The following is a 15,196-nucleotide window of genomic DNA, read 5'->3' on the forward strand; positions in this document are numbered from 1 at the left end:
GTCCAAGTGTAGGTTTCATGTAATCACGATCAAGTGCTCTGAGATTCCCATTTTCCTCTAGGTTATTCACAATTTATTGTGATCCACGCAGTCAAATGCCTTTCCATAGTCAGTGAAATACAGATAGACATTCATTTGGTACTGTCTGCTTTCTGTCAAGATCCATCTGACACTGGCAATAATATCTCTAGTTCCTCCACCTCTTCTGAACCCAGCTTGTATTTCTGGTAGTTCTCTGTCAATGTACTGTTTCAGTCATTTCTGAATAATCTTCAGCAAAATTTTGCTAGTGTGTGATATTAGTGATTTTGTTTGATAATTTCCACTTTCTGTCAGGTCACCTTTTTTGGAATTGGCATAAATATGGATCTCTTCCCATCAGTTGGCCAGGTAGTTGTCTTCCAGATTTCTTGGCACAACTTGGTGAGAACATCTAGGCCAGCATCTATTTGCTGAAATACGTCACTTGGTATTCCATCAATTTCCGGGGCTTTATTTTTTGTCATGTCCTTCAGAGCAGCCTGAACTTCCTCCTTCATCACAATTGCCTCTAGCTCATATGCTGTTTCTTGAAATTCTTCTATGATAGCCAATTCTTTTTGGTACAATGACTCTGAATACTCCTTCCATCTTCTTTTAATGCTTTCTGAATTATTCAATATTCTGCACGTAGCATCTTTAAGCATTGCAACTTGTGACTTGAATTTGTTCTTTAGTTCCTTCATCTTAAGAAATGCTTTTGATTTTCTGACTTCAGCTCCTTGCACATTTTTTTATACTCTTTTGCCTTGTCTTCCCAAGCAGCCCTTTGAAATCTTCTATTCAGCTCCTTAACGTCTTGATTTCTTCACTTTGCTTTGGCTTCTCAGGGCTGTAGTGCAATATTCAGAGTCTCTTCTGACATCCATTTTGGTCTTCTTCCTTCTTAGTAATGGTTTTTTGCATTCTTCATGAATGATATTCTTGATATCTTCCTCACTTGGTCTCTGTTCCTTAGTGTTCAAGCCTCAAACCTATTCCTGACTTGGTTTTTATATTCATGGGGGATAGACTCATGGCTTAAGTAGGCCATTTAAGAAAGAAAGAACAGAAAATGAATTAAAAACACATGTCAGTATGCTGCCTAAATGAGACACACTTGAGAAAGGAGAGAAAAATAAGCTAAAAAGAAAAATATTGGCAACAACAACATCAAACCCAACAATAACCAAACAGCCCGGGAGTGTAACTACTAATCTCTAATAAAATAGAATATAAGGTAAGATGTAGCATAAGAGACAAAGAAGAACACTCTATAATGCTTAAAGGCACAAAAGAAGAAGAGAACATGCAAAAGACAGAAAATATTTTCTGTTATCTATAAGAGGCCTACAACAAATGTTAATAGACTTAAAGAAAGAAACAGACAAGACTAATAGGAGACTTCAATACATCATTTTCACTGAAAGATAGGACAACTAGAAAGAAAACTCAACAAAGATGCCAAGCTAAATCACACAATTAGCCAACTCAACTTCATAGACACATACAGAGAAATCCCCCCCAAAAAACCCCTAGTTGACTTTCTTTTCCAGTGTACCTGTTACATCCTCCAGAACTGACCCTAGAGCACAAAGCAGCCTTGATAAACTCAAAAGCACTAAAAAACTGCAAAGCATATTGTTAAATCTCAGTGCTGTACAATTATTAATTAACAAGAAGAGAATAAAAAAGAGCAGGAAACACCCACAAAGGGTATAAAAAATATATTTAAGTTTCTTGAAACAAAGAAAAATAAAAACACAATATATCCAAACCTCTCAGATATATAGCAAAAGTAATACTTAGAAGTCAGTCTATAGCTATAAGCAAAAATATGAAAAAACAAGAAAGAAGTAAACCAAACTAACTAATTTAACATCTAAAAAACCACTACCACAACAACAAAACCTCTGACAACACAAACTCAGCCTCTGGAAGAAAGGAAATTATAAAGATAAATACAGAAAGAAATGATATAAAAACCAGAAAAACAATTAGGAACTATCAACAAGACCAAGAGTTGGATCTTTGAGTCAAAATAATTGACAAACTGTTGACAAAGTTAACCAAGGAAAAGAAATGAAAGACACAAATAAGCTGAATAAGCAATCAACTGTGAAACTTCATGACAGAACCAACCAAAATTTAAAGGATAACAATGGAATATTATGGAAAGTATATGCAAGACTTGCTGCAGAATGTCAAGAACTGCAGCCTTCAATATGGATTGAGGCTCAATATCAAGACGACAAAGATTCTCACCACTGAGCCAATTGGCAGCATCAGGATGAATGGTGAAGAGATTGAGATTGTTAACAGCTTTAGTTTGCTTGGCTCCACAGTAAAAACTCTTGGCACCAGCAGCCAGGAAGTTAAAAGATGTATTGTGATGGGAAAGGCTGCTGTTAGGAACCTCTCCAGAGTACTGAAGGGCAATGGTGTCACTCTGGAGACTAAGTTGGGAGGCATACTCTCCCTGATCTTAAAACTTCTTACACAGCAGTAGTAACCAGAACAGCATGGTTCTGATACAATGTCAGGAAAATAGACCAACAGAACAGAATTTAGAACTCAGATATAGACCCAGCTATCTATGACCAACTGATTTTCAACAAGGTAATAAAACCTATCAAACGGGAAATGAAAACTTCTTCAACAAATGGTGCTGTCAAAACTGGACTGCTATCTATAGAAAACTGAAACAGGATCCATATCTCACACCACACACAAAATCAACTCAAGGTGAAGTAAGTCCAAAACCATAAAGTTCATAAGAGATAAACTGGGGTTCATCATAGAGTTGCAGATTTGGTGGGTAGGGGCATGTGTAGGAAATAGGAAAGATCTGGTGTGAAAAACAATGAATTCAGACTTCATAAATACATCAGAATAAAATGAAAAAAACTTTTAAAAAAAGATGCTGTGGGCAGAATACCAGATGATTCAGGAAGCATCAAAAGAAGATGGCAGGAATACAGAGTCACTGCACCAAAAAGAATTGGTTCACACAGAAGAATTTCATAAAACAACATATGACCGAGAGGCAATTATGAAGGGAAAATTTCAAGCTGCTATGAAGGAATTGACAAAAACTAAGTTCCTAGGGATTGATGGAATACCAATTTTAAACATTCCCTGGACATACTCACCAAGTTGTGCCAAGAAATTTGGAGGACAACTACCTGGCTAACTGACTGAAAGAGATCCATATTCATTCCTCTTCCCATTCTTATCCAACAGAGTATGGAAATTATTGAATAATATCACTTAATTATGCTTATGTGAAACCTATACTTGGACCAGGAGGCAGTAATCAGAACAGAGCAAGGAAACACTGCATTGTTTAAAATCAGGAATGGTGTACATCAAAGATGTGTTCTATCACCGTACCTTTGCAATCTATATGAGTTACAGATTATCCAGGAGGCTAGGCACTATGAGGAGGAATGTGGAATCAGGACTGGAGGAAGACTCATCAACAACCTGTATTATGCAGATGACACAACCTTGCTTGCTGAAACTAAGGAGGACCTGAAGCACTTGTTGCAGAAAATCAAGGACTGCAGAAGCCTTCAGTATGGATTGAAGCTAAACATCAAGAAAGCAAAGATTCTCATCACTGGTCCAATTAGGAAATCAAAAGACGAATTGCATTGGGAAAGAATGCTGTCAGGGACATCTCCAGGGTACTAAAGAACAATGATGTCAGTCTGGAAATTAAGGTGTGCCTGATCCAGGCCCTGGTCTTTGTAATTGCCTGCAATGCATCAGAAAGCTGGACAATGACTAGGGCTGATAGAAGAATTGATGCCTTTGAGATGTGGTGCTCAAGAAGAGTATTGAATATAACCATGGACTTCTAAGAGAACAAACTAGTTTGTCCTGGAGAGGGTGAAACCAGGTTGCTCCTTGGAGGTAAGGATTCTGAAGCTCCGTCTGACATACTTTGAGCATGTTGGTAGGAGGTGCCAGTCCTTGGAGAGGAACATTATTTCTGGAAGGATGGAAGAACAGCACAAGAAAGGAAGAACCTCGATGAGATGGATTTTCTCAATGGACGTAAGAGTTCCAGAGACAATAAACTTGGCTTGGGATAGAGCAGGATTCAGAGTTTTTGTACATAATGTCGTTATAATTCACAGGTGATATGACAGCACATAACAACAACAACGATAACGTCACTAATATCACACACAAGCAAAATCCTGCTGAAGATTATCCAAAAACAACTGAAACAGTACTTTGAGAACTGCCAGAAACACCAGCTGAGTTTAGAAGAGGCTGTTACACTAAGGATATCATTACCAATGTCAGATTATCTCACCTAAAAAAAAGAGTACCAGAAATACGTCTATTTGTGGTTTTTTGTTTGTTTGGTTTTTGTTTTGTTTTGTTTTCCTACTGTGTAGTACTTTAATAATTTTCTTTAGGGAAAAAAATATGTCCACACATTTAGCAGCCAACAACATTTCAAAAACAAAGTACTGGTTAAAAGCCGTTTTCAGGAGTTAGGAATTCTAGAGTTAATAGGAAAAAAGTCTGTGTCCTGTTTCAACATGGATGGATGGCAAAGTCTTACGATAATAGCTTAGCCATTATCAGAACCCAGTAGAACGACACTTCCTTCCATAGGATTAACTTCCTGTCTGCCATCTTCCCCTATCCCACAGAAATGCCACCAAGTAATGCCCAGTAGCGGTCAGCTTAGGCTCTCAGTCTCCCCCTTGAGTAAAAGGGGATGAAGAGAGGAAGGCTCACTCCTGGGTCTCCATACTTTCCTCTTCCTCCCCTTGAGGCGGTTCTTCTGTGTTCTCCTCCTCCTCTTCTTTTTTCTCTGGTGACTTCTCATAAGCTTTCTCTGATAGTGTCACTATCACTCTGTCCCAGGTTGATATTTCAGAAGCAAGATAGCTGGCATCACCCTCCTGGCCCAGGATCTTCCTGAAGCCTCCATGTGAGAGGATTCAGACTAAAGTCTGTGCTGTATAGCAGACCATGTCCTGCTGTTCCAGGGTCATGACTGTGTGTACTCTGAAGTTCCCACTATCACATGGATCAGTGATACCCACTGAACCTGGCAGAAACAGTCCTGCGGCCAGAATCTGAAAGCAACGCCTGTAGGCCACATTGAGGGCCAGGGGCTGTCTCGTGGGATTGTTCATGACAGCATCGTGTCCCAGCAGATCAAGAATCCAAGGTGTAAGGGGTTCAAAGCCAGGAAAATGAGCTCTCAAGTCTTTCAGCAGTCGAATGAGAACTTTGACTGTGGACTAAGAAGCATTTTCCTCAAACCAGCAGGCATGCCTGATAGCTGCTAAGGCACTCTGCAACACTTTGATATCCAAGTGGAGTTCCGGATCCAGTTTTCGAAGATTGGGTGGCACTGTTGTAATGAGAATCTTCACTGCAGCATCAGAAGAGCTGATTTCAAAGCCAGTTTCATTAGTCAGCATGGCCAAAACTTCAGAAGGATCCTGTGCTCTCAGGCTTTCCACAACTTTGGTCCCCAGAGCAGCAACAGCTTCCAATGTTGGCAGAATCTTTAGAATTACTATTAGGTCAGCCACATTGTGTCCTGTAGTCATCGTTCCCTTTTTATATGATCCTACTTGTCGGACTTCTTCAATTTGCACTTCAAATGTCCCTGGGGCCACAATCAAATTGTCAATCACATTGTTTATTTTGCTCACTAGAGAAAGTATAGATGCCTGTTCAGCAGAATTGGGAGCAAGGTCCTGATTCCTCTTCAGCAAAGCTTCACTGAAGGACGTTTCATCAGGTGCTGGCTTGACCCGGGGAAAGGCCATTTCACACAAATAGAAATCAAACGGGTTATGTGGCACAAAGGGCCTAAACCCTCCTCCTGGGCCGCCTCTGGAGCCAAAGCGCCCACCCTGACCACGGCCTCTGTCACCCCTCTCCCTCCAAGGCACTGAGCCTCCTTGGAAAGTCAAGCGACGCCATCCCAACATTTCCACCAAGGAAAACCAGACCCCGGGACACACCAATCCTTCTACATCCGGGACCACAGTGGGTGCTCGTTCATGTGCTAGAACGCTGAGCATATGCCATGTCAAGCACTTGGCACTGAAGATGGATGTGACACGTTGAGCTTCCTAAGTTCTACGGCGGGGTAGACTTCTCCTGGGACCTGGGCACAGAGTACCTCATGGCGCCTTAAATCCTGAACAATGGAGACCACACCAACCGCCTGTTTGTTTTTTTGTTCTTTACTATGCAAAGGTATTTGGCTGTGTGGTTGACAACAAATTGTGGCTAACATTGAACAGAATGGGAATTCCAGAACATTTGATTGTGCTCATTTGAAAACTATACTTAAACCATGAAGCAGTTGTCTGAACAGAGCAAGAAAAGACTGCATGGTTCAAAATCAAGAAAGGAGTGTGGACCAATACTGCACAAGACCATCATTGCTTTAAAAAACAGGAGGATGACTAGTAAAACATGTGTCCTTACATGTTTTACCCAAGGAGTGAAGAGATGGGAGAAGTGGGGTGTTGAGGACGGATAGGGGTGAAACCACAGAGTTGCACAGTTTGGTGGATGGAACAACAGGGTGAAGGAAATGGGAGGCATCCAGCAAGGCCTGAAAGACTGGGTAATAATGGCCAAGGTCCAAAGGTGATTGATTTTATAAAGCATAATGCATGAATCACAATATGAGTGAAGAACAGTGTGAAACACAATGTATACAAACCATGTGAGCAAACCAATATAAAATTTAAAAAAAGAAAGGAATGCATCAGGGATGTATCCTTTCTCCATACCTTTTCAAACTATATGTGGAACAGATCATTTGGGAGGCTGGGCTCAAGGACTACAGTCTTCAACATGGACTGCATCTCAACATCAGAAAACAAAGATTTTCACCACTAGGCCAATTGGCAGCATCATGATAGATGGAGATGAGACTGAGATTATTAACAATTTCATTTTGCTTAGATCCACAACCAATACACTTGGCATCAGCAGTCAAAAAATCAAAAGACAAGTTACACTGGGAAAGTCTGCTGTCAGGGACCTCTCCAGACTGCTGAATCAATGTCAGATACACCACCTACATGCTCTGATTCATATTGATTCTTGTATGATAGAACAAAACCCTACATGATTCTGCATCATCCTCACAATCTCTGCTGTGCTTAAGCCCACTGATACATTCACTATGCCAATCTATCTTCTTGAGGGTCTTTCTCTCTAGTACTGACCCTCTAATTTTCCAATTATCTGTCCTGTGGGGTCACTATGAGTCTGAACCAACTCAATAACAATAATTTTAGGGTTTTAAGAGTTCTGTGGCTTTGAGTGTATGTATAATTATTATTCTTTAACAGAGGAAATATCTCATTTTTTTAGAGAGCTGAAGAATGTTAATGATATTTAGTAAATAGCAAAGCTGCAAATCACAAAGCAATATCCATAATAATGATACAAGCTACAAAATGAAAGTTTCTGCTTATCCAATATCTTAGTTGACTGAGGTAATACATTTGAATTACACATTTTCCATCTTCTTTTGTAGTAATATTACATTGGGAGATGTCTTTAATTAATTTTGTAATATAGTTTCTTTTAATTACTTTTTTTTAACTGAACTTGACACAAGCAACTGACAATCAGTGTAAGGGAGGAAAAGCTGACTTCAACACTACACAAAGGTCACCTCATTCCACTGAAGAAAGGCATGACCAGAGAGCAACACGTCATCTTGTCTACTTACCAAAAAGGAAATACAATGAGACGGCTGACAAAAAAGATGGCAGAGAAGATGAAAAATAGCATGTTACAGGTTTGCTTCCATCCAGCATAAGAGAACATTTTTGCAGACTGGAAACAAAGAAAAAAAACTTCATTTAGACAATTAAAGTGGGATTAGTATAAAATACAAAATTATATATTTGCAAATGATTTATAAATATCTAAAAGTTGACTATAAAATTTGAGAATGAGATGTAATGTGCACAGAAAAATTGATGAAACGAGATTGTTGAAGCTTGATCTCTTTATAAATGTTTGAACTTTCCCATAATACAATGTCTAAAAGATATGGTCAAATGATTACAGCATTATTATTGTCTTTCACAAGTGCTATAAACTAGTACTATTCATTTTAGCATATATTTCATTTGAGCATTTGTTGAATATATCCATTTAACAGAGAGGAGAGCTGGATAACAGGAAGTCAGGAGACACATGAAATCTAGGCCTATCCAGCAGAGGTTTCCAACAAGTTTGCTACTTTAAGATGGATGAAATAAGAAGTAGAGTTAGAAGTAAATGCTTAGAACTCTGGATTAAAATATAATTTGAAATACTACATTTTTCTAAGTTATTTTATACTAATCTATAATGCTCATATTTTTTGTGTTGAATATTAATTTCTTACTGTAGTGGTAACTGCTAAGGTTTCTCTATTACATCACCCAGTGAAGACCTAAGGCTGAAAGTGAAAGCTTCTAATACGATGGAGTGGGATGTGTTAGAGGAACAGTTGAAGGGCAGATTTTTTTTTCACCCTTCCCTCACCTCTCATTACTACTGAGTAGGAACTGACTTTACAGTGAGTTGTCAGAGGCTATAAATTATATGAGAAGTGATTGCTCATCTTTCTTCCTTGGAGTAGCTGATGGATTTAAACCTTTTAGTTGGAAGCACAAGCCCCTACCTACTAGGCTATCTATCAGGTCTTCTAACATGACCTAGACATGGGCAATTTCAGAGATGAAATTATCTCCTGAAGCTTAAGAGCCCTTAGGAACAATAAAAGCAATATATTTACATCTCCTAAAGGGTTCTTATCCCATTCTCATAATTTTCAATATCATGAGAACACCTAAAATTGCTGAGATAGAAAGTTATTATGCTGAGTAAGTGGAAAATGGTGAGTGGCTAGCTGTTCAAGGGTGCAGAGGCTAGGTCAGATTATTAGCTATAAATTGCACAGGCACTACTGTGCAAAAAATATACAAAGGATTATTCTAGACTATATAATGATCAGATGGCAGAAAGTAACCTCTATCTTTGGTAAATATTAGTTAAGATACTATTAAAGTGTTGGGGCCTAAATCCATATTTGAGCACATGGCAAAATTAGAGGAGATTATGTGTGAAGAATATAAGTAAATGTAGATGATAGAGAGTGTTCTCCCTCATGAAGAAAAAGATAACTAGCAACATGAAAGATCAACCCTATATTTGTCATTAAGTATCACTTAACCTGCTCAACCTGCACCATCGTCACAATCTGCAGTGCTTACGTTCATTGTTGTAGTTACTGAGTCAATTCATATCCATGAGGGATCTTTTTGTTTGCTAACCTTTGCTTTTCTAAGCATGATACCTTTTTTTTCCAGGGAATGGTCCCTCCTGATTGCCCATAATAGAGAAGACTAAGTCTTACTTCTAAGGAGTATTCTGGTTGCACTTCCTCCAAGACAGATAGGATTGTTCTTTTGTTAATCTGTGCCATATTTAATACTCATCAATAATATCACAATTCAAAGGCTCAATTTTTCTTAGGTTTGTTATTCTACATCCAATTTTCACGCACATCTCAGAATACCATGACTTGGGCCAAATACATCTTCTTCTTTGAAGTAGAATCCTTGTTCTTTGGCACTTTAGACAGGTACTTACCAGAAGGTTTGACCATTTCAATATGTCATTCCATAGGTAGGACTGCCATTTCCCTTGGGTGTTGATTGTGGATCCAAGTAAAATGAAATAATTGACAATTTCAATCTTCTATCCATTTATCATGTTGCTTATTTGTATAGTTGTGAGTTTTTTTATGTTGAAGTATAAACTATACTGATGCTATAATCATTAATCTTCATGAGTGCTTTCAAGTCTTCTTCATTCTCAGCAAGCAAGGCTGTGTCGTCTACCTAATTTGCTCATGAGTTTTCCTCAAATTCTGATGCTGCAGTTTTCTTCATATAGAGTCCACCTTCTCAGATTATCTACTCAATGTAAGACTGAATGGTGAAAGGATAAAACCCTGATGCATATCTTTTATGATTTTAAATACTTTGTTCTGTTAGAAAAGTGCTTCTTTTTCCATATACAGGTTCTTCATGAACAAAATGAAATATTGTACAATTCTCATTCTTTTCAATGTTACCTATCATTCGTATGATCCACACAAATACCTTTGAAAAGTCCATATAGCACAAGTAAATGTCTTTATGGTATCTGCTTTCAACCAAGACTCATTTAAAATTAACAATGATATTCATTGTTCTGTCCTCTTCTGAATCCAGCTTGGGTTTCTGGCACTTCCCTGATATATACTGCTCCAGGCATTTATGAGTTATATTGTACTTTTACTTGTTTGTGATATTAATTTAGAATTATAAATTATGTATTTATAAATTAACTATTTTATAAATTTATAAAAGTTGTAAAGGCTACACTGTATCTGAGTTCAATTAGAACTTGATCCTTCATCAAGACACACTATAACACAAACCACTTGAAGAAGCTATGGAATGGACCCCTGGGAAATGTAAAAGTAAGTTGCTACCCAATGCCAAATATTGTCTTTACAAACAATGGATGGAAGGTTTGATCATTGAACTTTTCATTTAGGATATGACTTGTGACTCAAGAATGATTTATGATCACTAATAACATAAATTTGTTCTCATAGTTTATGAGGCTCCTTTTACTTTTCTTTGTTTCCTGTCTGAAGACATCAAAACACTTTTGAACAATAATTATCTACACTCCAAAATATATCCTAAGGTATACATGGCTTCTCATGTTATAGCTGAGGAGAGAAAATAAAGTAATAAGTGATTTGGTGAAACCACACAGGCAATTTTGTTGTTGTTTTTATTTTAAATTAGTATAAATACATTGTTTTTCACTAAAGATCCTTCCCGTTTCCTTCACCACCTCAGCTTCTTGAATTGTGCAACACTATGATTAACACCTCACCCATTCTCACCCCTCTGCTTCTACCCTCCCAGCTTGGATCCTCATACTTATTCTACAATAATGATTTTATACAGTATTTGTCCTGTGGGACTGAGTTAGTTCACTCAGCATAATGCTCTCCAGTTCCTCCCAAGTTAGGTAGTAGTTTACAAAGTCTAGGGAGGATAGAAGGAGAACTGATGCTTTTGAGCTGTGGTGCTGGAGAAGAGTATTGAATGTATCATGGACTGCTAAGAAAACAAACAGATTCATCCTGGAGAGGGTTAAACCAGGCAATTCCTTGGAGGAAAGGATTCTGATGCTTCGTCTGACATACTTTAGACATGTTGTAAGGAGGGGCCAGTCTTTGGAGAGGGACGTCATGCTTGGGAGGGTGGAGGGACAGCGCAGGAGGGGAAGGCCCTTTATGAGGTGGATTGATTCAGTGACTGGGGTAATCAGGATGGGTGTATCAGAGACAGTGAGACTGGCACAGGACAGAGCAGAGTTTAGGGCTGATGTGCATAGGGTCGCTATGAGTTGCAAGCGACTCGATGGCACATAACAACAACCTCCAGATGACTTTACTATGCAACTCTTATTCTGGACTTTTGTTGTGCCAATAATACCTAATCATATATTTCTTTTATACAGTTCTCCCTCATCTGTTTCAATGCCATGTAGATGATTTATCCCCTCTTCTTAGTTTCCACCCAAACCCCATGTCAGTCCTGTTTTAGAACAGCAGCATTATGCAGTATTTGTCCTTTTGTGACTGAGATATTTGTCAGCATAATGTCCTCCATGGTCACCCATTTTATATAATATTTAATGAGTTATTTGCTTTTCAGTACTGCATAACATTCTATTATGTGAATATACCACAGCTTCTCTGTCCATTCGTTTCTTAATGGGCACTTGGGTTGTTTCCAACCCTTTGCTATTGTGAACAAAGTAGCTATAAACATGGGTGAGAATATATTTGCTTGGATAGCACTTATGGTTTCTTTAGGGTATATTCCCAGGAGTGGAATTGCTGAGACAAATGGTATTTATATTTCCAACTTTTTGAGAAAGTGCCATACTGCCTTCCATAGTTTCTCCACAACCTCACCAACATTTATTGTTCAATGTTCTGTTAAATTTTGCTATTATTACTGGGGTGAGATGATATCTCATAGTTGTTTTGATTTGCATCTCTCTTAGAGCTAGGGATTTGAAACATTTCTTCATGCATTTGTTTGCCATTTGAATGTCTTCTTAGATGAAGTTTCTGTTCATATCCTGTGCCTATTTTTCAATTTGATTATTTACCTTTATCTTGTTGTGGCACTCCAGTATAAGTCCCCTATCAGACATGTCACTACCAGATATTTTTCCCAGTCTCTGGCTTACCTTTTCACTTTGTTGGAGAAATTTTTGGGTGTGCATTGGGATTTGATTCTCAGAAGGTCCCAGCCATCGATTTTATCCTCACCTGGTTGTAGGTTTTTCAAAATGCTTGGAAGACTGTTCAAGTTGTGGATTAGTGCTTCTATGGTTCATCCAAACTTTTCTCTAATGAAATTTATAGTCTTTAGTTTTAGTCCTAGGTCTTTGATCCACTTTTAACTGGTTTTTGTGTCTGGTGTGAGGAGGGAGTCTTGTTTGAGCTTTCTGCAGATAGCCAATTTTGCCAACACCATTTTTTTTAAAGGCTGTAATTTCCTCAATTAACTGATATCATCTCCTTTTCAAAAAATAGGTTGACCATAGGTAGATGAGCTGATATCTTGGTTCTCAATTCTATGCCATTTATCTATGTGTCTGTCATTGTACCATGCTCTCTTGACCACAATGGCAGTGTAGTAGGATTTGAAATCAGGGAATGAGATGCCTCCTACCTTGTTTCTTTTTTTAAAGAAATGTTTTGCTTATTTGGAGGGTTTCTATCCATTCCAAATGACATTGGAGATTGCCTTTACTATCTCACTGAAAATGGAATTAGTATTTGTATTGGAATTGCACTTACATGTAGATTGCTTTTGGTAGGATTGTCATTTTCACAATATTGAGTCTTCCTATCCATGAGCAAGGGATATTCTTCCATTTTTCCAGGTCTCTTTGTTTCTTGTAGTGATGTTTTGTAATTTTCTTTGAATAGATCCTTTGTGTTTCTGGTTCTATTTACTCCCAAATATTTAATCTTATTATTAGCTATTGTTATGGGTATTGTTTTTCTTAGCTCCTTTTCTATATTCTCTGTCACTGTAGAGAAATCCAATTGAATTTTGAATGTTGATCTTGTATCCTGCCACTTTCCTGACTTGGTCAACTATGTACAGTGGTTTTCTTGTTAAATCTTTAGGGTTTTCTAAATATCCTATCATATCATCTGCATATAGAGATAATTTTACCTCCTTTTTGCTAATTTGAATACCTCTTATTTTCTTCTCTTGTCTTTTTGCTACTGCTAAAACTTCCAATACAATATTGAATAGGAAAGGTATAGTGGGCATCCTTGACTAGTTCCTGTTCTCAAGGGGAATGCCTTTGACTTCTCTCCATTGAGAACAACCCTGGCTCTTGAGTTTGCTATATACTTTTTACTATGTTGAAGAAATTGCCTTTTATTCGTATTTCGTTTAGTGTTTTAATCAGGAAAGGGTGTTGGATTTTGTCAAAGGCCTTTTCTGCATCAATTGATAGACTCATGTGTGTGTTCTTTGCTTTATTAATGCAATGAATTACAATGATTGTTTTTCTTATGTTAAATACATGTTATGAATCCCATTTGATCATGGTGAGTCACTTTTTTGACATATTATTGAATTCTATTTGCCAGGATTTTATTCAGGATTTTTGCATCTATGTTCATAGAGATATTAGTCTATAATTTTCTGTTTTGATAGTGTCTTTACTGGTTTTTGTATCAAGGATATGTTTGTTTCATAGAATGGGCCTTTTTTATAATTTCAGCTTTTTTGGAGGGTGTCATGTTTTATTGTTGCTCTTTTTCAATTTGTTGGAGATACTGGGTTAGAGAGTCAATCGTCATTTTTTCTGTCTTTTAATATATTTGCTTATTACTATAAATTGACCTCTAATTACTGCTTTGGTTGTTTCCCAGAGGTGTTGGTAAGTTGTGTTTTCACTGTGATTTGTTTCAAGAAACTTTTTAATTTCATTTATTATTTCTTCTATTACCCACTCATGTTCAAGCAAGGTGTTGTTCAGCTTCCAAATGTATGACTTTTTCTTCTTTTTCCTCATTATTAATTATTAATTTTGTAGCTTTCTGATCTGAGAAGATGCTCTGTATTGCTTGTATGCTTCTGAATTTATTAATCTTGCCTATGTTCTAAAATGTGATCTATTATGGAGAATGTTCCATGCACTTTGCAGAAGAAGATATATTGTGCTTTTGGCTAGTGTTTTAACTTTTAAACAATTTTACTGAGATACAGTTAGAGGATGAAGTAGTTGTAACAGAGATGACAATATTCAGAGACTAGCATGTAAAAAATTTGGCACTATCTTTTGATAAATTAACACATTAATACTATATATATATATTAACACACCTTTACCACATATAATAATCTTAAGATTTGTAAAGGTAGTTAAGTGTCAAATTATAAATTATAGGCATTGTTGTTGAGCCATCGAGTTGCCTGCAACTCATAGTGACCCTATGTATAAAAGCCCTAAACCCTGATCAATCCTATGCCAATCTTATTGTCCCTGACCCCAATCATTGGATCAGTCCATCTCATCGAGGGTCTTCCTCTCTTGCACTGTGTCTCCACCCTCAAAAGGATGATGTCCCTTTCCAAGGACTAGTCCCTCCTTGCAACATGCCCAAAGCATGTCAGAAAAAGCTTCAGAATCCTTGCCTCCAAGGAATAGCCTGGTTTAACCTTCTCCAGGACGAACCTTGTTTGTTCTCTTAGCAGTCCATGGTATATTCAATACTATTCTCCAACACCACAGCTCAATGGCACAAATTCTCTTTCTATAATACCTAGTCATTAACCAGCTCTCTCATGCATAACAAGTGATTGCAAAGACCATGGCCTATATCAGGCACACCTTAGTCTCCAGAGTGGTATCATTGCTCTTCAGTACTTTGGCGAGGTCTCTGACAGAAGACTTTCCCAAGGCAATACATCTTTTAATTTCTTGGCTATTGTTGCCAAGAGTATTGATTGTGGAGCCAAGCAAACTGAAGCTGTTAACAATCTCAATCTCTTCG

At 37.7% G+C, this 15,196-nt stretch overlaps 1 protein-coding gene and 1 pseudogene across 1 annotated transcript in view; both read right to left on the bottom strand.

Moving 5' to 3' along the window:
* Positions 1–15,196, bottom strand: part of CERS3 (ceramide synthase 3) — a 185,713-nt gene that overhangs the window by 67,844 nt on the left and 102,673 nt on the right. Inside the window, exon 8 of the mRNA XM_006900052.1 lies at positions 7,763–7,869. Coding sequence (XP_006900114.1) covers positions 7,763–7,869 — 107 coding nt within the window. The remainder of the gene's footprint in view (positions 1–7,762; positions 7,870–15,196) is intronic.
* Positions 4,776–5,933, bottom strand: LOC102858326 (annotated as a pseudogene).

This window comes from Elephantulus edwardii, unplaced genomic scaffold (genome assembly GCF_000299155.1).
Source record: "Elephantulus edwardii isolate Elephantulus edwardi_28Jun2011 unplaced genomic scaffold, EleEdw1.0 scaffold00272, whole genome shotgun sequence".
Taxonomy (NCBI): Eukaryota; Metazoa; Chordata; class Mammalia; order Macroscelidea; family Macroscelididae; genus Elephantulus; species Elephantulus edwardii.